The sequence below is a fragment of the Scyliorhinus canicula genome, chromosome 12 (genome assembly GCF_902713615.1).
Source record: "Scyliorhinus canicula chromosome 12, sScyCan1.1, whole genome shotgun sequence".
NCBI lineage: Eukaryota > Metazoa > Chordata > Chondrichthyes > Carcharhiniformes > Scyliorhinidae > Scyliorhinus > Scyliorhinus canicula.
The window spans coordinates 127,169,731-127,192,041 of NC_052157.1; the positions used below are offsets into that span (position 1 = coordinate 127,169,731).

General features: G+C 43.8%; 1 protein-coding gene across 8 annotated transcripts in view; it reads right to left on the minus strand.

The window, feature by feature from the left end:
* Nucleotides 1-22,311, minus strand: part of auts2a (activator of transcription and developmental regulator AUTS2 a) — a 1,338,783-nt gene that overhangs the window by 963,924 nt on the left and 352,548 nt on the right. For all 8 annotated transcript variants that reach the window (XM_038814055.1, XM_038814058.1, XM_038814057.1 and 5 more), the window contains one exon: nt 16,964-17,173. In XM_038814055.1, the coding sequence (XP_038669983.1) occupies nt 16,964-17,173 (210 nt within the window). The remainder of the gene's footprint in view (nt 1-16,963; nt 17,174-22,311) is intronic.

Below are 22,311 nucleotides of genomic sequence, written 5' to 3' on the forward strand. Positions count from 1 at the left end.
GCCAATGGTAAGCAGGCAGGTTATAACAGTTCTGGACCCAGATTTTACAACAGGAATAACGCGGAAGCTATCAGCGCACACTAGTATTATGACCTGAACCAGAGAGCAACCTTTGAAGTCTGCACGTGTGCCATTAATTATGAAAATCAGGAGTCTGTTTGCTTGGTTTCCATGCTCTTGCACAAGCTTCACTGCACCAGTACCTGGGCAATAAATTCCTCATATTAAGGATGTGAAGTTGCAGTACTTACCCATGAGGTATCCACTAAACATGCCATATAAATTAGGGCTGATGCATCAGGTGTAGCTGGATTTATAACTGCCGTAACCTCATAATTTACTATCAAACAATCTCTCTGACACATCAAATTTAACTTTACAAGTGTAGAGTCTCATTCTGTCAGTGCATAATTACCAGAGATTTGTTTGTTAAATTAACAACTAAATTTTTTTTAACAAATGTCTTCTTCTCTTCCATTTCTTTACCTTAATTCTATCATTTTTTTCCCTCTCTCGATTTTGCTTTCTCTACATTATTTTACTTGGATTGCATTGTTTTACATGGAATCCTAACTTAAACTGCAATGTGTCAGTGAGAATTATTCAATACAAGTGTTGGAGAGAAATACCATTGCTCACTCTGTTCACACAGGTGTCAGATCCCCTGTAGAGGGTGGTATGCTGAAATGTTCCTCTCATGATCCTAAGTTGCTACTCAAAAGCCCACAAATCTGTGGGAAATTGCAAGTGGAATGAACAGTGGATGCTATTCCTCCGCTGTTGATAGCAAAACCCAAGTCAAACAGTCTTAAAAAGAGAAGAAAAACCCAAAGTCAACTATTTTTAATCTCATCGACTGCAGCTAGAGTTCAAAATCACCAAAAGGTCTGCCAAAAAGCCATCCACTTCCCCATCTGGATTAACATTCAGAATCAGAAATAAAACTTAAAGTGACGGTGGCACCTTGGCACAGTGCCTAGCACTGCTGCCTCATGGCGCTGAGGACCCGGGTTCGATCCTGACCCCGGGTCACTGCCCGTGTGGAGATTGCACATTCTCCCGGTGTCTGCGTGGACCTCACCCCCACAAACCCAAAGATGTGCAGGATAGGAAGATTGGCCATGCTAAATTGCCCCTTATTTGGAAAAAAAAGAATTGGGCACTCTAAATTTATTTTTGTTTTTAAATTTTAATTGTAAATTTCTTTTAAAAAGGTTATTTCTCACGGCGCCGAGGTCCCAGGTTCAATCTCGGCTCTGGGTCACTGTCCGTGTGGAGTTTGGACATTCTCCAAATGTCCTTGTGTAGGTTTTGCCCCCACAACCCAAAGATGTGCAGGTGAGGTGGATTGGCCATGCTAAATTGCCCCTTAATTGGAAAAAATGAATTGGGTACTTTAAATTTATTTAAAAAAAAGATTATTTGAGGATCTTCCTTGTTTCTGGTAAGTGTATAAAATTCCTGAACAGTGGGATCGAAGTGACACCCTGAGCACTTTAAATCAGCATCTACCCTGTCACAATGTTTATTCAATCTGGTCGCTCAATTTGAAGTCCAGAACTTGCTTCAGTTGTTCCTTCAGCAGGTTGCAGCCTTCGCTTCTGGTGGGTTGTGTTCTTCCTGACACAAGCTCCCTCAGGTCAGTATTGCTGGGATTTTTCTTTCTATTTTTATTTATGAACAACTCATTCCTCGGAATGAAAAATAATCAGTCCCGGCCCAGGTTCACTGTCCGTGTGGAGTTTGTGCATGGATCTCACCCCCCCCCACCCAAAAGATGTGCAGGGTAGGTGGATTGGCCATGCTAAATTGTGGCTTGATTGGGGAAAAGATATTGGGCATTTTAAATTTAAAAAAAATAAATCCTGATGTAAAGAAATGCACCCAGATTTTCAAATGAGCCAGTTCGCTGCAAAAACAGAAGTGTTCCCGTACCAGCCTTCCCGAACAGGCGCCGGAATGTGGCGACGAGGGGCATTTCACAGTAACTTCATTTGAAGCCTACTTGTGACAATAAGCGATTTTCATTTTTAATTTTTCACTTCTGACAGAAAAGCTCCAGAACAGCCAGAGCTGATTGGGAAAGAAGCTGGCAGATGGAGCATAATGCAGGGAAATGTGAAGTTATCCATTTTAGTCAAAAGGATGGAAAAGCAGAATAATTTATACACTGTGAGCATCAGTTAAATGTTTGGTATTCAGACTCGGGTGTCCTTGTACACAAATCACAGAAAGTTAACACAGAAAGGTACAGCAAGAAATTAGGAAGGCAAATGATATGTTAGTTAGCCTTCATCGTAAGTAGGGTTGAGTCTTGCTGTAATTATGTGGGGATATGGGGATTTGGTGGGGCTGCACCTTGTGTGCTGGGTACAGTACAGTTTTAGTCTCCATACCTCAGGAAGTATGTATTCACTTGCCTAGAAGGGGGTGAGAAGGTTGTCCGACGAAGCAAGATTGTGCAGAATGAGCCCATATTCTTTGCAGTTTAGGGATCTCATGTAAAATTCCTCGAGGGCTTGACAAGAGACTGGAAAACTACTTTCTCAGGCTGTAAAGTCCAGAACTTGGGATTCATAGACACAGAATGAGAGGTTAACCATTTAGAATTGATACGAGGAGAATTATTTTTCACTCAGGGGTGTGAATCTTTGGAATTCTCTACCACCAAGGGTCATGGAGTATAGTCAAGTCTGGGATCAATAGATTTTTGGGGGGCACAGAGGGAATTGTGGGAAGTGGAGATAGGCTTGGAAAATGGCCTTGCAGTAGAGGTTTAACCATGATCAAAGCAATTAGTGGAACAGGCTCAAGGGGCTGAATGGCCTATTCCTGCTCCCAATAAGTTCCTGAGAATTATTTTCATAAACCTGCTTTCACTGAGGAAAGTAGTTTATTTTTCTTGTAACAAGTATTTTGTATTCTTCTTTCCAATATGTCTGAGGAAAACTATTTGCTTATGAGAAAGTTAACATTAAAATTATCTGAGACCAGTAAGCGCCGTTTGTTAAATATGCTAAATTTGTAACGGTGAAGGGCAGCACAGTGGTGCAGTGGTTAGTACTGCTGCCTCATAGCGCCGAGGTCCCAGGTTCGATTACGGCTCTGGGTCACTGTCCGTGTGGAGTTTGCACATTCACCCCGTGTTTGCATGGGTTTCGCTCCCACAACCCAAAGATGTGCAGGTGAGGTGGATTGGCCACGTTAAATTGCTCCTTAATTGGAAAAAATTAATTGGGTATTCTAAATTTATATTTAAAATTTATTTTTAACGGTGAATGACTTGAATTCTTTTCTGGTACAGTAGAGGTTGTATGACATAGCTCAACCCATCTGAGGGTTTTTGTATGGAACTTATAATTATATAGAACTATGTTGATTGCCAGCATGTCATTATCAAACCATCAGCAACATTTTTTGTGGATCTCGCAATATGTTTTTCAACAACCGACTTCTCTTCCAGTCCACCAAACATAGTCCTGGAAACCTCGCATGGAATTATAAAGATTCTAATTCCATTTCAATCGCAGCAACTAAAATTCCCAAATACAATTTCTAAAAAATATACAGTCAGTGCAGTGGGAGCAGGACATGGGAGCACAGGTTCAAGCTTGTGAAAGGCATTGTCTGGACTGACTATCAGGATGGGCTTCTTCATGCAATGAGCGATTGACACTTGCAGTGTACCTGAGAGTGATGGATGCAAAATGGGAGGAAACCTTGGGACTATAAACTGGTGGGAGAGAGTGAGTGAGAGGTCAGAGTAGTCTTTGGGACTATAAACCAGCAGAAGAGTGAGCAAGAATTCAGAGGCAACTTTGGGACTATAAATCTGTGGATTCTGAGCTGCATTCAGAAACAAACATATTGGGACATGCTCTGGCGGAAGGTGGGACTTGTACAAGCCGCACAAGACAAACTTAAATAGAGCCAGGAATATTTTTTTTTGTGGGGTGACTTGCTAGTCATCTTGGGGAGGTTCCCTGGCTTGGGTGGTGGAATCAGGAGATAACAGGAGAGAGGAACACCAAAGTGCATAGAATACTGGGAGAGATAGATAGCATTAGAGCAAGGAATAGTAAGTTAATAGCAGGTGGGGTTAGAGTAACGGAGAAAAGTAATAGAGTCTAAATCAGGGTTCCAGTGCATAACGTGAATACAGGGAGTGTGATAAATAAGATTGGTGAGTGCAGATTGCCTTGTGGAAATACAATGTTGTGGCTGTAACAACAGATCTGGCTCAAAAAGGGCAAGACTGTTATCCTCAGGATATTAAAGTTTTTAACCAAGTTACTGCTTACTCTTCTAAACTCCAGTGAATAGATGCCTCACCTGTCCAATCTTTCCTCATAAGACAACCCTGCCTTTTCAGTGTTAGCCTAGTAATCCTTCCCTCAACTGCTTCTAAAGCATTTACATCTTTCCTTAAATAAGGCAATCAACACGGTGCACAGTACTTCTAATGTGGTCTCACCAGTGCCCTGGACAACTGAAGCATAACCTCCCTACTGTAGTGATCAATTCCCCTCACAATAAACAATAACATTCTATTAGCTTTCCTAATTTCTTGCTATGTAACTTGGTGAGTACCCCATCCATTGGTGGTGGGCTGAGACCCTTAGGTAGGCATTAATTACTAACTTAAAGGCCTCAATTGGAGGCAGAGTGGGAAGTCTGTCAACAATCCTTCCCACCAAAGACTTACTTGGGGCAGAGGCGAGAGGCAGCAGGGTCCCTATCCACACCCACGCCTAATTAAATGCCCCTGCCAACCAAACTGACCAAAAGGGGAAGTCATTAAATTCCATCCACTCTCAAGACAGCATTCAGCATTTCATTGCCAATATCTTTTTTTTTGTAAATTTAGAGTACCCAATTCTTTTTTTCCAATTAAGGGGCAATTTAGCATAGCCAATCCACTTACCCTGCAGATCTTTTTGGGTTATGGGAATGAGGCTCACGCAGACACAGGGAGAATGTGCAATCTCCGCATGGACAGTGACCTGGGTCCGGGATCGAACCCGGGTCCTCAGCGCGGTGAGGTAGCAGTGCTAACCACTGCACCACCGTGTTGCCCTTTCTTTACCAATAGCTAAACCGCAACTAAAGCTCTATTCTTAATCTAGCCTTGCCCGTTCTGGTAAATGTGGTTAAAACACAATGTCCCATCTCTTGAACCATTCTCTTATGTGAAAAGATGGTAATTACCCACCAAAAAAAATAAAATGGCATGTGTTTGGGCAGTTTGGAAACTGGGAGTATTTCCCCAGTACAATGACAAATAACCCCTACAATTAGGCAGTACAGTCTGCTCCAAGATTACTTTGCAATGACAGACTTTGTTCCTGGCAGCTGGCAAAGATTCAAAGAAACTACCTCCTCCCTCTTTTTATTTCTAACTGCTCTTCATTTTGCCTCCAACAAAAACTTTTCAGCTGCCAATCTGAGATAATTGCATTTTTGTGAAGAATAATCGCCCAAAGTAATTGATTTCATTGATGACCAATCGTCAGGTCTTGTCTTCACTTAGTGCTTCCACTGATTTTTATTCATTCTCACATGGTTTCCATTATTATTTGCAACGGTTGCAATCAAAATGCTATTCAAATAGTGTTTACAGCATGATGCTTCATCGACGACTGAAATCCCCTTGAAAAAAAAACAGGTTTCCCTCCAATTTTAGAATGCATTTTTGACATCGGAGGAGCAGGGGATTAGGAAGCATTGATTTTTCACACTCATAATGAGGAGGCTACCACCTTTTGCCACATCCAAAGCTGGATACAGAATGAATGAGACAGGGCAATTAGTGAACGATAAGAATGTTATGTAACGGGAAACTCATTGTGCCAACATTGTCACTATTTTACAGATAATTTAAATTTTGAGCAGTCATGCCGTTGCGTTATTTATCAATTGAAAGCTTGCATTTGCAAAATTATCCCAAAGGTGTATTTATTTTTCTCAACAATAAATGGAAATGCAAGCAGAATGAGCACAAGGGACTGTTAAGAACCCCACTCGTGTTAAATGCATGGGAATCCCAAAACCCGGAAGGATAACTTGGAACACTGTAGTGTATATTTTCAATTTGGTACACTGTGAGGAAAGATATGAAAACCAGGCAGGAATAGTCCAGTTGTTTTGAGATCAATTAATAAGGAATATTTACTAATTAATAATGAAAAACACACAAGGGAGGACTACAATACATTACAACGGTACATTTAACTACACTGGTGGCAATGTACACTCAGTGGGCCCGATCTAACCAAATGGGTACAGAGTCCCATAGCGAGCTGTTTAGCTGCGTCTTTTCCAGCACTCGCAGCGCCGTGACACACTCCTCTAACGCCCATCTGGTTAGATACGGCGCATCAGTGGGGAGTGTGCGCCCAAGGCCGCTCAGTCACATTCTCTGCACTGAGGAACTCCGTTTGCCAGACCGGCTCAGTGCAGTGAGAAATCAGACATGACCCCCGCCAGCCCCAACTCACGATGAGAGGATTCCCAGGCCCCTCCGTACCCCTCCAATCCCTGCACAGGGCACCCCCGGCGCAATCACAGCCGTGTAATATATGCCAGCTTGGTATCTTAGCAATGCCAACCCAGAACCCTGGCAGTGCCCCAGCCAGCTGGATGCACCTTGGCAATGTCACCTGGGTACCTTGGTAGTGCCAGATGGCAGTGCCAGGGTGCCAGACTGGCAGCGCCAGGGTTACTGTGAAGCACCAGCAGTACCACCCTGCCCAGAGGGCATGCACCTGGGGGCCTCCGATCTGCTGGAAGACCCCGAGTGCCGGTCTGTCTGGTCCCCATTTGTGGACACGTGTACTGAACAGCATTCGCCCGATGGCGAATGGAATAGATCCCAACAGCTCGGGTGCCTCGGGAAACTGCATATTAGGGTGAGACTAGCTGTCTCGCTATATTATGCAGATTTGCCAGAAGGTGACCCTGCCCACAATGGATGGGATTCACATTGCAACATTTCACGAGATTGTGACGAGCGTCGCAAGGCGTTGCGAGCCAGGTAGATCCCAGGAGCAGTCTCGTTGTGCTGTGCTGCGCTGCTTTTTGGGCGCAGCATGGCCGTTCGATCGCGCCCCACAACAGTGGTTACACTTCAAAAGTAACTAATTGGCTATTAAATACTTTGGGATATTCAAAGATTTCTTTGTTTCTGGTTAGTTTCAATCATGTGCTTGTCCGCCATTTCATTCCTTGTCCCCTTCTGCCTCTCCCCATCACTTCCCTTTGGATTTTCTCTCCCCCAAATCCCCTTTCTGGGCTCCCCACCAATCCCCAATCACTCAATCTTATCCCCAACCACTTACTCCCATCATGCTGCTGCCCTTTCAGCTTCTCACTGCTCCATCCCCTTCCTCGCATTCTCTCACTCTGAACACGTGTTTTCCCATTCCTCAACTCGTCCGGCAAGATAGTATCCTGAAGGGAAAGGTGAAATTTAGCAGAAAAGGTTTTTTTTCAAAAAACATTTAGAGTACCCAATTAATTTTTTCCAATTAAGGGGCGATTTAGCACAGCCAATCCACCTCGCCTGCACATCTTTGAGTTCTGGGGGGTCGAAACCCACGGAATGTGCAAACTCCACACGGACAGTGGCCCGGGCCGAGATCGAACCTGGGACCTCAGTGCTGCCCCCAGAAAAGGGATTTTAAATGTCTGTGCTCAGTACTGTATTGTTGACTTAGTAAATAAATTATTAAATGACTTTAAACCATAAGCAAGTATTGTAACTATACATTGGGCTAGCAAAAAGCAGGAGACAGAGGCCTGGATAAAATAATACGTCCTACTTCGGTAGTTAAGAAAGAACTTGCATTAACATATTATAATGCTCTTCCTCACCACAGGATATAATCAACCCAGATGCTCTGCTTTCCTCCTCCAGTTCAAAGGTGTGAAGGTTAGGTGGATTGGCCATGCTAAAGTGTCCCTTAGTGTCCAACGGTTAGGTGGGGTTATGGGGATAGAGCGGGGTAGTGGGCCTATGTATGCTGCTCCTTCAGAGGATCAGTGCACACTCGATGGGCCAAATGGCCTCCTTCTGTACTGTAGGGATTTTATGGATTCTATGCAAGTACTTTGGAAATGTAGTCACAGTCGCAATGTAGGAACGCAGTACTATACTGTAGCCCTTCATGAATTCTGTATTGGCAGCTTGCTACCAAAGTGAACTGAGGGCCTCCACACAGCTATTTTGTCTGACAAAGGTTTGTCTGAACCTGTGTAACCATTTCTGGTGATTAAAAACTGGAACTACCTCCTTTACGATTGATAAAAAAGAGCCTCGTCAAGCCCTGTTCTGGGAATGTTTGCAATATGGTTACATTTGCAGCGCTACATTTTTGAGGTCATCAGCTGGGCATCGATTTCCACTCCAAAGTTCATGCCGATTCCAGCTGCAGTGCTGTAAACAGGCTGTGCTACTCGCTCCAGCATTACGAAGAACCGCTCATAAACATACGTCCGGCACTGGGTGCCTCAAAAACGTGATGAACCCTCATGCCACCCATGTGGGCAGCAACGCAGGGTTACCCGCCATTCCCCTCTGGGATAGACACCTGTGGGCAGACGGTCAAAATTACCACTGTAACTTTCAAAACCGGGCATGCACAATTCCCTAGATGGAAATGCAGCAGATTCCAGGGCACCAAACGCCTTGCTCGTCGTGAGGCCACAATGTGAATGCAGCATTAATTGCTCCGTAGCAGAATGATTAGTTCCCTGGCTGCACCACTTCAGATTATGTGATGTGAGCTAATCTGTGCAGTCCAGTAGTTCCCTGAATGGTGCAGAGCTGTGCCATACTTTATTGCAACTGGCAGCCGCAGTCAGTCGTGGTTGTTCAATCATGAAAGAGAGGCATGTGATATCAGTACCCATTACCATTATAATACTGTGTGTCTTTTCTTCTTCATTATCACAAGATGCGCCTGCCATTGAGAAACCCCTCCCACACACATTTTCACGTTCAATTAACAGCTCACAGAAAGTTATTATGAAAGCAGCTGCTAAAGAGCACTCTGAACCAATGGAGGACTGTAACCCAAGCTGTAAATAGCACGTTGTAAATTGCTTGTTACTGATGCTGTCAGTGCGTGCTGGGAAAGCTCAGTCAACACCACCAATTCCATCTGTTCGCTTTACTCCAAGCGCCCCCTCCCATTCTGTGCAACCATAGTTAGTGCTTACCTACAGTTGTGGGGAAGACTGGGTAAACACTAATTAAATGCCATACAATTACTTTAACTTCAGTTATTTTTCCAGTTTATTTGCTGCCACTGACCTTCCTTTTGGGAGTTTGGAGGAGGGTACAAGACATACAGATTTTACAAGCACACCAGCTGTCACATGTATGAACTCACCAATTAACAGATTTTTGAACAAGAAGAGGCACTGTGTGTGCTTATCTGCCATTGAATGCCAAGTCCCATTTATAGGCTCAAGAATGAGAAAACGGTTTTCAGTTCAGGGTGCCAATTCTAATTATGAAAGAATTGGGGATCCTTCCCGCTTCCAGTTATAACACTTTCTCTTTTTGTTTAAATTGAGAGTGCCCCATTTGTTTTTTTTCCAATTAAGGGGCAATTCAGCATGGCTAACCCACCTACCCTGCACATCTTTGAGTTGTGGGGGTGAGACCCACGCAGACATGGGGAGAATGTGCAAACTCCAAACAGACAGTCACCCGGGACCAGTATCGAACCCGGGCTCTCAGCGCTGTGAGGCAGCAAAGCTAACCACTGCGTCACCATGCCGCCCTGGGTCACAACATTTTCTACATCACTTGTGCATGTCTACTGACACTGCACATGGTAAGCCAAACTCTCTCTCTTCCTGACTCCACTGACATGTTGTTCAACAATACCCACACCCACGGACCTCCCCCTCCCTGCCTTTCCCACAATTTCTTGATCCACTGTCGCTCGCTTTACCTTTAACCTTCCATCCATTCCCCCACTCCCAGGGCAGGCAATAAGACCCATGCAAGCCCTCCTCCCCGCCCCCTCCATTTATACCAGTTTCCTTCAAAAAGGTTTTGTTTGTTTTCAAACATAAATATTCTTTAAAAAAATAAAATTGGAACACATGAACAGTTACGAGTGTGGGAAAACCGAGCCTGTCTTGTGTTCCTCAATATATATGCTTCCTACACTACCTGGATTCAAATTCATGCACAAACACTTTCTGCCATGAAATCTCTCGGGAGAGGGATAATTCCAAGCAAATCTGGGACAATATAACCAAGGAAATTCCTCTTTGGCCCCATTAGGCATTTAATGAAACTCTACCTTTTGTACAAGGTGATCTTCACCCCAACGAGAAAAAGTACTGCTGTAACTTGGGAGAAGAATATTCACAGCTTGTTCCTCTTCCACAGGTTCATTATTTCTCTGGGAAAATAATCACTTTCTAACATCCAAGCTGGTTTTTAGCATATGTAGCTCTGTGCCTCTCTTCCCCCTTAACCAAATTGGTTTAAAGCACGATTTAGTCCCTCAATCACCTTCCAAACCTGAAATCAATTACTCGTCTAGTTTCTGCCTCTCATTATTTTCAGAGACACAGTATTCTAACTGAAACTTAACTGAGCACATGTACAAAGACAAAATAGTGTGCTTTGCAACATCGTCAAATATCCTCTTCAATAAATGCATCCCAACAGCCTTTTTGCTCTAACAGTGAATGGTACTGTTAATAAATCTTTGGACAATTATGAACTAGAATGGTCAGTTCTCTTTCTTTCTTCACTGACTTTAGCACTTTTCCATGAATGGTACACATGTATTCAGCATTCTCCATGTCCAGAAGCAGTACACTGCACCTTTCTAAGTTAATCACTGCATATGTCAAAACCCCCAGTATTATTGCCTGCAGTAGTCGCGCACCATCTATAGATCTGACACACAAAAACCAGCAGATCACTGCCCGAACATCTACATTCAGATCATTACAAAAATATAAAAGGGAATGGTTGTGGTACCAATCGCTGTTGGAGACCAATGGTACAGATTCAAATTCATGCACAAACACTTTCTGCCCACTTGCTTTCATCCAGTTTTCAATCCAATGCAATGGACCACTGAATACCAAAGTCTTTGATCTTGGAAAGGACTTTCCCATGTGGCTTCCAAAAGCTTTTTGGAGGCCTAAGTAGATAATATCTATTGGGTTTCCCTCATCCATTACCTTGGTGTCTGTTTCCAAAGATAAATCAAATTTAGAAGACAAAACATTTTTTTCCTAGAGTCACGCTGTGTCAATGTGTCATATATTGCATCCCCAGTCATGTCTAACCTATAGGCCAAAAGTTACTTTGACCTGCCTGGTTTCCTTTCTTAAAGATGGGGACTAAATGTCCAGCAAGCTATTAAAGATATGGGCAAGATATGGACAAGGGATTCTGAAACCAGTTGTTCCATCCCCCCCCCCCCCCCCCCCCCCCAGGACCTCAGGGTTGTTATCATCTAGACTGTCTGACCTATTCATTTTAAAGTTCTTAATTCTGAAGCAATATGTTCTTCGAAGTTGATTAGATCAGTTTCATTGAAACAGAATTTAATTGTAACAGGAGCGGATCATCTTCAAGGCTGAAGGCCAATGCAAAGTAGTCATTTAATAATTCAAACTTAGCCTGTGAAACAATAACCTGGCTTTTCACATCACTGAAAAAGCTTTTACCATTACTTCAACAAATGTCTACAATTCTCTTTCCATTTTCTTCTCAGCTTCTTGTTGCGGCCTAAGTTTTCTTTAGTTGTCCCAGGAACCTACCTTTGATATTTGAACATTAGATGACTCCAGTTTATAGAATCATTTTTGTCAACACTTGATTTTTCTCCTGTTCCTAAGCCCTATGTTCCTAGCTCTATGTTCCTGATGTCCTGCTACCATTGTTATGGCAACAACGTAAGCTAATCTCACTCATGTCATCACTCTGGAACCTTCTCCCTGAAGGGTAGCTTTGCACTTTCAATGTAGGCTTTCTCAGCTACTACAGTAATACAGTAGCAAATGTAAAATGGGAAACAAATTCAAAATTAAGCAAACTGGGCGACATTGTCCTTGTACAAGTCACAAGTCACAGCACGAAATATCCATTGCATTAAACAAACAACATCCAAAATCACGGAGGTAAACAAAATGTTTTCTAAATGTAATTGTTCATATTCAGCAATAGATGAATACATGGGGAATTACTCAGTATCTGATTAAGTGTTCCTTTTAAATGAAACATTGTCACTAGCAGGGTGCCCATAATTGGCTTGTATTGTATTTATCTTAGCTGGGAAAGAAGCCAATTGCGTGGAGATTAACCTTCAAACAATTCGGTTTCCTTTATCATTTTCAAGTGCACACGATTTCTGTCATGGCATCTTGGAAATTATTTTTCTCTGAGCTTCCAGACATGAATAGTATAGCATCGCAGAAATGTTCACAGCCACTGTCCATCCTGTTTTCCTTGTACTCCCAGGAATGTAAATATTTGAACGCCATCAGAACAGCAATTCATTAATAAGGATAGAATTGTTATCCAGTGATGTAAATATATACCAGGGGCGCGATTCTCCGCAACAACCGATGCCGGAGTGAAACCCGGAGTGTTTCACTCCGGCGTCGGAGGCCGCTCCTCGCCCCCTATCCCCCCCCCCCCCCCCCCCCGGGGGCCTAGGAGCGCCGTTGCGAGAAACTTGGCGCGCCGAGAATGACGCGGCCGGCGGCGCCTAAGTGACGTCAGTCGCGCATGCGCAGGTTGGCCAGCTCCAACCCGCGCATGCGCGGTTGCCGTCTTCCCCTCCGCTGCCCCGCAAGACGTGATGGTTTGATCTTGCTGGGCGGCGGAGGGGAAAGAGTGCGTCTCTTAGAGACGCTGGCCCGACGATCGGTGGACACCGATCGCGGGCCAGTCCCCTCATGAGCACGCCCGTGGTGCTCGATCCTCTCTCCGCACCCCCACAGGCCCCACACTTACCTGTCGCGCACTGTTCACGCCGGCAGCGACCAGTTGTGGTTGACGCCGACGTGAACAGGTCGGGGCCGTCAGGCCGCTCGGCCCATTTCGGGCAGGAGAATCGCCGGTCGCCGTGAAAAACGAAGGGGGGATGATTTGTTGTTTTGTACTAAAGGGACGGGCATAGTTCTGTGCCAATGTCGGGCATTAATTAATTTCCTCTTCTGTGTATACGCGGCGGGGGGGGGGACTGTTCTTTGTTTTAAAAAAAATTCTGCCTTTTTGTTGTTGATATTATGCAAAAATTTGAATAAAACTTATTTAAAATAAAAAAGAATAAAAAATTACGCTTGCCCATTTACATTCTCACGTGATATTGGCCCATTGTTCAACAAGTTGCTCTCAGCCAAATATCCAAGAGGCATAGCACCCTTCATATGTCATCTGGGACCTGCATGAACAGAGCAAGCAACTATGTTGATGGGGCGGCACTGTGGCACAATTGGTAGCACTGCTGTCTCACAGCGCCAGGGACCCAGGTTTGATTCTGACCTCAAGTGACTGTCTCTGTGGAGTTTGCACTTTCTCCCCGTGTCTGCGTGGGTTTTCTCCAGGTGCTCCGATTTCCTCCCACAGTCCAAAGATGTCCTGGTTAGGTTGATTGGACAAACTAAATTGATGCCTAGGGTAGGGTTGCAGGAATGGGGCGGAGGATTGGGCCTAGGTAGGATGGTCTTTTGAAGGGTCGGCGTGGACTCAATGGGTTGAATGGCCTGTTCTTCACTTAAAGGATTCTAGTCTATGATTCTGTGTACCTCCTTAACCAATGATACTTAATGGTTGCTAATGAGCAGTGTAGAGTCAGGAAGTATACATTAGAATAACAAAGGTAATGTCAAATCAGGTGGAGAAAGTGAAATAGAGTTAAAGAAAGTTAAGAACCAGAAATTAAAATATATACATTTTCAAAATCCTCAATACTTAAAAGCTGAAGAAGCGAATCTTCACATTCACAGTTAATTTTTGTCTGCAGGGAGGTTATTTGGCAGTAATTAAGACTTGCCATTAAATGGGTAGTTACATTGGAATGGAAAAGCCCTCACTTTTTACAGCGAGTTGAATCCATAACTATGGTACCATTACAGCAAGTTCACATGATTCAATACACTTCAATAGACAGATGGAGAGATGCTGCTTTGGCACAGTTCATGGAAGAACTTGCATCTTGGATGGCAACTTCCAGGTTTTCGCTTTTAACTATGTACGCATGATTTGCATTTTCAATAACATGTGTGCTGTTAATCTCACTGTTACTTTCACAGCAAAATACAATGCAATAAGATGATGGTGTATTGGAGATAAATCCAGTGTTGATCTCACACCAGAGAAATCTAATAATAACATTAATGCCATGAACCTCAGAGAATCCCTCACAAATAGTGTAAAAGCTTTTGGGGGAATAAGTCCTAAAGGCATGGCCTAAAATTACTGTGTCAAATAACACAAATTATGAAGTATCATCACCCATCCCTCCCAATGGGAAAAAGGTGGCTTTTCTTTGGGAAAATATTGGAATTGGTAACATATGGGCAGGACTTTCAGAGGGGGTGGTGCTGTAAAATCCCACCCTACGGTCTCCGACTGACAGGTTCATAAAACCAATTTGACTGGATTGAAATATGCTCTGATTAAAAAATATTATAATTCTATTTAGGAGTCAAGCACCACAGCAATCTCGCAGAGACTTTAGAAATGCTAATTAATTGCCTTGGTTAACTTGAAGTGGATGGAACATGACACAGGTAGCAGCACTTGTTGCGAAATCATGCTTACAGATGAAACAAGCAAACAAACTGTGAGGCGTATTTGCAATGTGGAAATCATCAAAATATAACAAAATGTATACACGTCCACTTTGGGCCTACTTTGGGGACAGGCCCAATTTCCTCTCTTCCAAGGATCTATTTGATCTGCGTCCACACTTCGTCTGGCATTGTTACTTCAGTTTTCAGCCTATTCCAGCATTTGTTAACTCACTTATCACAATACTCTCATCTCATCCCATATTACCATCATCCCTCTCTGGATATGACCTCCTTTCTGCATAGTTCACAGATAACTTGAGCTCTATTAATTCAGTCTTTCGTCTTTATCGAACACCGTTCAAATGAACAAGTATCTATTTCTGTATACCCATTACCTTCACGGAGCAACTGCTGCCAGCATTTGTTCACTGCTCAAGTTATAAGCCATCGACTAAATAATATTGCAGATGGAATGCCAGAACGGAATGACAATAAGCTATTGCTTTGACTAGAAATATCAATTGACATTCTGAAAGTATTCATATTAATCTACCATTGAAGTAATGAACATATCAACTCTGAATCTTGATTTCATTCTGGAACTCCACATTCAGCATTTGAATTGCAAGCCACTAGAGAGTTAAGCCCCATCCTAACCACACTATCAAAGCAAATAGAGGAAGGAAATGTGAAGAAGTAGAATTAGGACATAATCGGGGCAGCAGGGTGGCGTAGTGGTTAGCATTGCTGCTTCACGGCAGCGAGATCCCAGGTTCAATCCCGGCTCTGGGTCACTGTCTGTGTGGAGTTTGCACATTCTCCCCGTGTTTGCATGGGTTTCGCCCCCACAACCCAAAGATGTGCAGGGTAGGTGGATTGGCCACGCTAAATTGTGCTTAATTGGAAAAAAATGAATTGGGTACTCTAAATTTATTTTTAAAAAGAATTAAGGCATAATCATTCTCACGATAAACAGTAGATCAACTGTCAAATCTCACAACATTATGCAAAGATTTCTATCCACAAAATCTTCAGTTTACTCTTTCTTTCTTCTTGGATTGAGAGGGTGAGACCCACGCAGACACGGGGAGAATGTTCAAACTCCACACGGACAGTGACCCGGGGCTGGGATCGAACCCGGGTCCTCAGCGCCGTGAGGCAGCAGTGCTAGCCACTGCACCACCATGCTGCCCCGCTCTTGATTTTATGCTAATCTTACAAAAGCAAATGCGCTTTGCTCTCTGCGAAAGACTCTCTCCATATTTTTTCTCGCACTTATTGGTTCTCTACTCAGTTGACGTCGACTGATCACAGGGCGAGCTAGCATTGTTGGTCATTAAGTGTATGTGATTAGGGAGATTGTTATTGAATCTCATGGGATTTTTAAGAGTTACAACAAAGAAGGATTCTTCCAACTTCATCTGGGGTCATCCCATTGTACTCCACGGAACATTAAACAAAGTGCTGAGGTGGGGAAAATGTGACCATCGTGACTCCGTTAACTCCAACCGATATTTCCAGGAGCCACACACGGATCTGTTAAAGTGTCTCATCGTCAGTGAATTCAATCAATGTTGCTGACCTTAAAGTCAAAGCTGCAGCAGCTTCATGAATACAGTACAGTCAATAGCTCAACTGACTGCTGTGCAAGCATGCTGCCTATAAGAAAATCCTTTGCAAACACGATTAGCTGGGTCAAAACTGATATTAACTTCATTGCAGCTCTTGTTCTGTTTGCCACAGCACTAAGCCCAAAATGACATCTTCATCTCCCACATGGGTTTCCATACAACTTCAAACTAAGGCTTCTGAATCACTGACAGCCTGGGTCAACGGCTCACACTCATTTGCGCAGAACTGTGATTGCTCGGAATAATTTTTCTTTGCTCTGAATCTTTGACAACCTTGGAGAAGAAGACCACAACCCCTGTGGGGTGGAATATGGCCGAATTCTTAATGTATAAAAGATTGATTTCAAAACACTTTGTGCCTCCAGCATCCATTTTCTTTTAAATACACAAATATCGCTCATATGTTAGGGAAACCATCAATTAGTGTATTGGCTAAATCCAGGGGGGGGGGGGGGGGAGAACAAAAATTAATCTTATTGAAGTTCCAGCCGAAGGTGTCCTATATCGTGTTCACTGCTCTTTCCCAAATGAAGAAGGATCAATCCTACCTGTCTGTGCCTCTTCTGGAAACGCTTCTGCTTCCCATGGCCGTGACTCAAGCTGGGGTCATTTTCCCTGTCAGAACTTCCATGGCGGTAGCTGTGTCTATTCTTGTTGGCGTGGAAACTCAGGCCATTTTGCAGTTCATTGCGCTTTTTCTTGGCAAGAGGATTCTGAAGTTTCTCCAAGCGTTCGTGGGGTTTTAGTGCGATGTCCTTCTACAATAAGAAAAACATTCCATGAATCAAACTGGTAATCATATTAACATGCTTTGTCTACCAACTGTATTGCAAATAGAACTATTCAACAAGTATAAACAAGTCTGATTGCTTTGCATTTTCAGAAAATCTTTCCAGTGACAAACTGTTGTTCAGACATACAAATGAATGACCAGTACTGTAAATTTGATCTCCTGGTGTGGAATCATCAGTAAATGCCTGCCGATGCACATTTGATTTTATAGAAAAATGCTAAAAAGCCAATATAAAACAATGAAGAATGCATAAAACTAGCAAATTCAGCGTTTAGCAAGAGCTACTGCAGTGGAAAGTGGCAAGGGTTTGACAGCATTTGAGATTTGTTGTTCACAGTAACTTCATTGAAGCCTACTCGTGACAATAAGCAATTTTCATTTTTTCATTTCTAATTAAAAAGATATGGGGGAATGGAATGCATTGTCTGTGGAAGTAGTTGAGTCGGAAACATTAAGGACCTTCAAGCGGCTATTGGATAGGTACATGGATTACGGTAGAATGATGGGGTGTTGATTAATTCTTTCTTAATCTAGGTCAAAAGTTCTGTGCTGTATTTTTCTATGTTCTATATAAAATTTCGCTTCGGCTCAGTTTTTTGTTCTTCCTTTTTTCATCCCGCCCTACCTCCTTTTCTGAGAGGGTCTAGTCTTTATTAGGCCCTACTGTCATGACACGAATCATCCACACCCAATTGGCCATTATTCAGTTGTGACTGACGACAGTTATTGTGCTATCAAGGGGCATCGCTGCAAAGTCCCTTCCTGACCTTCGCCAACTTCTGCGCTCAGGCACTTTAAGTAAGGACAATCAGAGGTGAGGAGCCAACTGGAGCACCTCAGCTCAGTATGTTGCAAACCAACGATTGAATCTGGTGCCTTCCTGGGTCTGTCTGGCTGAAGCACACTTTGCACTAAGCCAGCAGCAGCTGAAAGGTGGGAGTGCAGCACACAGGTTACAGGCAACCAGGATCCTTTTTGTTCCCAAAACATAATTAATTCTTTTATTCAGCGGTAGTGCTGAGACTCAGGATGGGGCGTGAAGGATCTGACAGGGTGGGCCCTCCTCACCACCAGCCAAGCTACGTCTTAGATGCTGGTTTGTTTCGGCAGTAAGGTATTCTGCTTAATGACTTTGTTAAGCTGCCCAGGGGTTCCCTTCACCCCCAATAGGGTCCACCACTTCCTTTTTCCCCAACGGGCCCTGACAGACTGCAGTCTACAATTCCTGCAGCCAAAACAATTCCCCTAATCACTAAAAGTCACGGGCTTCCACTGTTGTTTCTGTTTCACAATACTCATTATTATTGGCTGCCTGCTAAGGCAGTTTGCGACAACTTAAAAATGCAATCACAGTGTCCTGGAAGTGCTGCTATTTGGCACTGGGCTGAAATTGGCCAAAGTGCTTTTACCTTTGGGCTTCATACAGCTGACAGAAACGGGAGAGGGTTTATTCCCAAAATTCCCTCGGGTTAGATTTAGTCGCGTGCACCCAGAGGAAAGAGAAACTGCTCCATCAGTCTGAGTTATGTTTATTACTATTTCCAGTTTGTATTCACCAGCTCCGAAACAGCACAAAACCCAACTGGATTTACTTTTTTGGAAGGACACTGAAGCATGAAGACATTGGTCGCAGCGTACAAAAACATCTGTCGCGGTGACACTCAATAAAAATCATGTGGTGTGTCAACAGACAAAAAAAAAGCAGCTCGGCATCAGGCACATGCAGTTATGCTAACAACATAACCTTTTGTGCCCTCGGCAATGTATTCCACTGGGGACTGCTGTCGGCTCAAGAGTTCAGGGAACAAAACCCTTTTTATTTGGCGTGCACGTGCTTGGTTTCAAACGCTTTGTATCACTCAGTTGCTGGCTGTTTGGGGCAAAACACAACAGCCAGGGGCCACAGCTTGTGCTGCAATGTGTGGATGAGAAAGCAAACAGAACTTGCATTCATATAGTGCCTTTCAAATCCTCGGGGCTTCGCAAAATGCTCCACAGCCAACAAAGCACTTTTGAAGCGTAGTCACGGCTACAATGCAAGCAAGCAAAGCAGCCAGGACCTAGAAACTGCTGTTCAATAAATGATCAGATAATCTGTTTTATGATGTTGGCTAAAAGGAAGTGTTTGCCAAGACATCAGGAGAACTCCATTGCGCAACTTCTTTGTAAAAAAAAATTTTTTTTAGAGCTCCCAATTAATGTTTTCCAATTAAGGGTTAATTTTTAGCATGGCCAATCCACCTACCCTGCACATCGTTGGGTTGTGAGGGCAAAACCCATGCAGACACAGGGAGAATGTGCAAACTCCCCACGGACAGTGACCCAGAGCCAGGATCGAACCTGGGACCTCAGCGCCGTGAGGCAGCAATGCTAACCACTGCGCCACCATGCTGCCCCTCCTTTGTGCTTTTTTAGGTAGTGTGATCAGGGCGGGATTCTCCGCTTCCCCCAACCGCATGTTTCTTGGCCGGGCGCCGTTCGCCAGCAGCAGGATTCTTTTTTTTTTCTTTTAAATTTAGAGTACCCAATTAATTTTTTCCAATTAAGGGGCAATTTAGCGTGTTCAATCCACCTACCTTGCACATCTTTGGGTTGTGGGGGCGAAACCCACGCAAACACGGGGAGAATGTGCAAACTTGACCCAGAGCCGGGATCGAACCTGGGACCTCAGCGCCGTGAGACTGCAGTGCTAACCCACTGAGCCACCGTGCTGCCCTAGCAGCAGGATTCTATCCTCCCGTTACTTGTCAAAGGGATGTCCTGTTGAAACCAATGGGAAATGTGAACCCTGACGACCGGAGAACTCCGGCCCAGATCTTTTATCGCGACGCGAAAGGGCAAGCGGGACCTCGATTTAACACGCGTCCCACAGATCGCACCTCTGACGAGCCCCAGTGCTGCACAGTAGTGCAAGTCTAGATTAAGTGCTACGATCTCCAAAGTGGGCCTTGATATCCTGACTGTCAAACTCAGCGGCTAAAGTTTCTGCCAATGAACGAAGGCTGTCACTTCTAACAGTCTGCACGTGGGAACATAAATATTTCACCAGTGCATCCCCTCGGCGAGATTGAACTTCCAATTTGTCTGCAGACTTCCATAGCGCAAACTGACCATGCTGGCACAGAGATGTCAACGTGGCTCAGTTGGTGGCACATTCACTTGGGGCATAAGGTTGTGGCTTCAGGTCACAGAGATGTGAGCACAAAAATCTAAGCTAACAGTATTGAGGAAATGCTGCAGAGAGTTGAAGTACTTTGGAGAAGCCATTTGTACGAGGTCCGGTCTGCTCTCTTGGGTGAATGTAAAAGATCCTGTGGTACTATTTCAAAGAGTGGGCGTGTCATTCCCGGTGCGCTCGCCAATATTTATGCGGCAACCAGCAGCAGTAAAACAGATTCTCTGGTCGTGATTGCATTGCTAATTGCGGGAGCTTCCCGTGTGCAAATTGCCTCTTGCGTTTTCTACATTACAATTCTTCAAAAGTACTTTATTGACTGTAAAGTGCTTTGGTGCACCCTGAATGGTGCTGTAAAATTTAATTTGCATCAGAATTTTAATACAGGTTATGGTGAGGGAAGAGATGGGAAACAATGAATTGGAGAGCTGATAGCACGACAATATCAGCACAGCAAACCATTTCTTCGGACAGAATTTTAGGTGGTGAGGGAAGGGTGAAATCGAGACTGGCAAGTCTAGAAATTTCCCGTTAGCCGTCCGCGTGCCATTTCCCCAGTACGGTCACAACTTCCCAGCCAATTTCCAGGGGGCAGTGTCAGGTTCTGGGACAGTTAGTTACCCACAAGCAGCAGGCAGACTTCTGAGCTAACTGCAATGGTTGTAACATGGAAATAGAAAGGTGGCATCTGGTGGCATCAGCTTGTGGAGGGATTGCAAAAAGGCAATTTGGTAACTGTGGCCATTTTTACTTCGATTAAAGGTTACAAGTGCATAGAGGGTACCTCCATCTTGAGGCACTCTCTTGGGTGTAAATAAGCAGCAAGGATTTTGATGCTGTTTTGGGAAGGAACAGTTCCAGCTTCCAGCTGACCAGAAGCTGCCCAAGACAATGTCATTTATCAATTCCTTTACCAGTTTATTTGTGAGCCAGGAGGTGCACTCCTCCAGTCCACAGAAGGAGGCCTCTGCCTACCTCGGTCCCAGGTGTTCTCCCATCCCACAACTGCAATTTTCCCTCTGCGGTACTGACCTTCCGTTGGGGACCTTTCTCTTATAGGCACACAGCAGTGGCCTGAATTGTAACCACTGCTTCTAAAGTCCAGATTGTTTGGGAATTCAGCAAGAAATATGCCAACAAGGCTCAACCAAGTGGAGTCTTTGTGCCAGTGCAGCCAGATGCCCTGGCTGTGCTACAGCCGTGTCTAAACCAACCCCAGAAATAGTCATCTTTCACAGTGACAGAAAGATCAGATGGTTATTACATATATCAATTTTTTAAAAAAGAAAGCTCATCCAAGAGTTTTTCATAAAGCCCAAGCCCTGAACTGAACCCTCACAGCATTCCATTGTATTATATAATTCTTTCCATTACATTTGTTTTGTGAGCTCAGCTATTTTTTCCTCCAATTCCCCATGCAACAAGATGTCCATTCTGCAAATCGGCAGCAATACAGGAGAGAACAAAGCCTTACAAAGAAAACATTCTCATTAAGTACCTAATTGCGCCACTTGAGGGAGAGGTTTTTCAGCTTTTATAATACTTGCAATCATGCCAATTATTTCAACAGCGTATTGTTACTCTCCTAACCAACTCAATATGTCAGAATATTGTAATTCCTTAATATATTTTTTTAAGCTATTAAAACACTTTCTAATGGCAGGATCAATAGTCTGGGCAGCTGAAGTCATTTACACTGTGATAAACGCAAAGGTTTAGAATCCTCCAGTTATCCCCCACATACTTCCCAAATCATGCCTAAGTGAGGTCAATAAACCACAAACTATCCTTAATTCAGTAGAAATGACAAACCTCCCCCACACTCCAAATTTTGAGTGTGGAAAATGACATTATTTATGTAATGCATTTCATATTTCATAGAACTGACATAATGTTATAGTTTTTCCGACACTTAACCTACTTCCAAA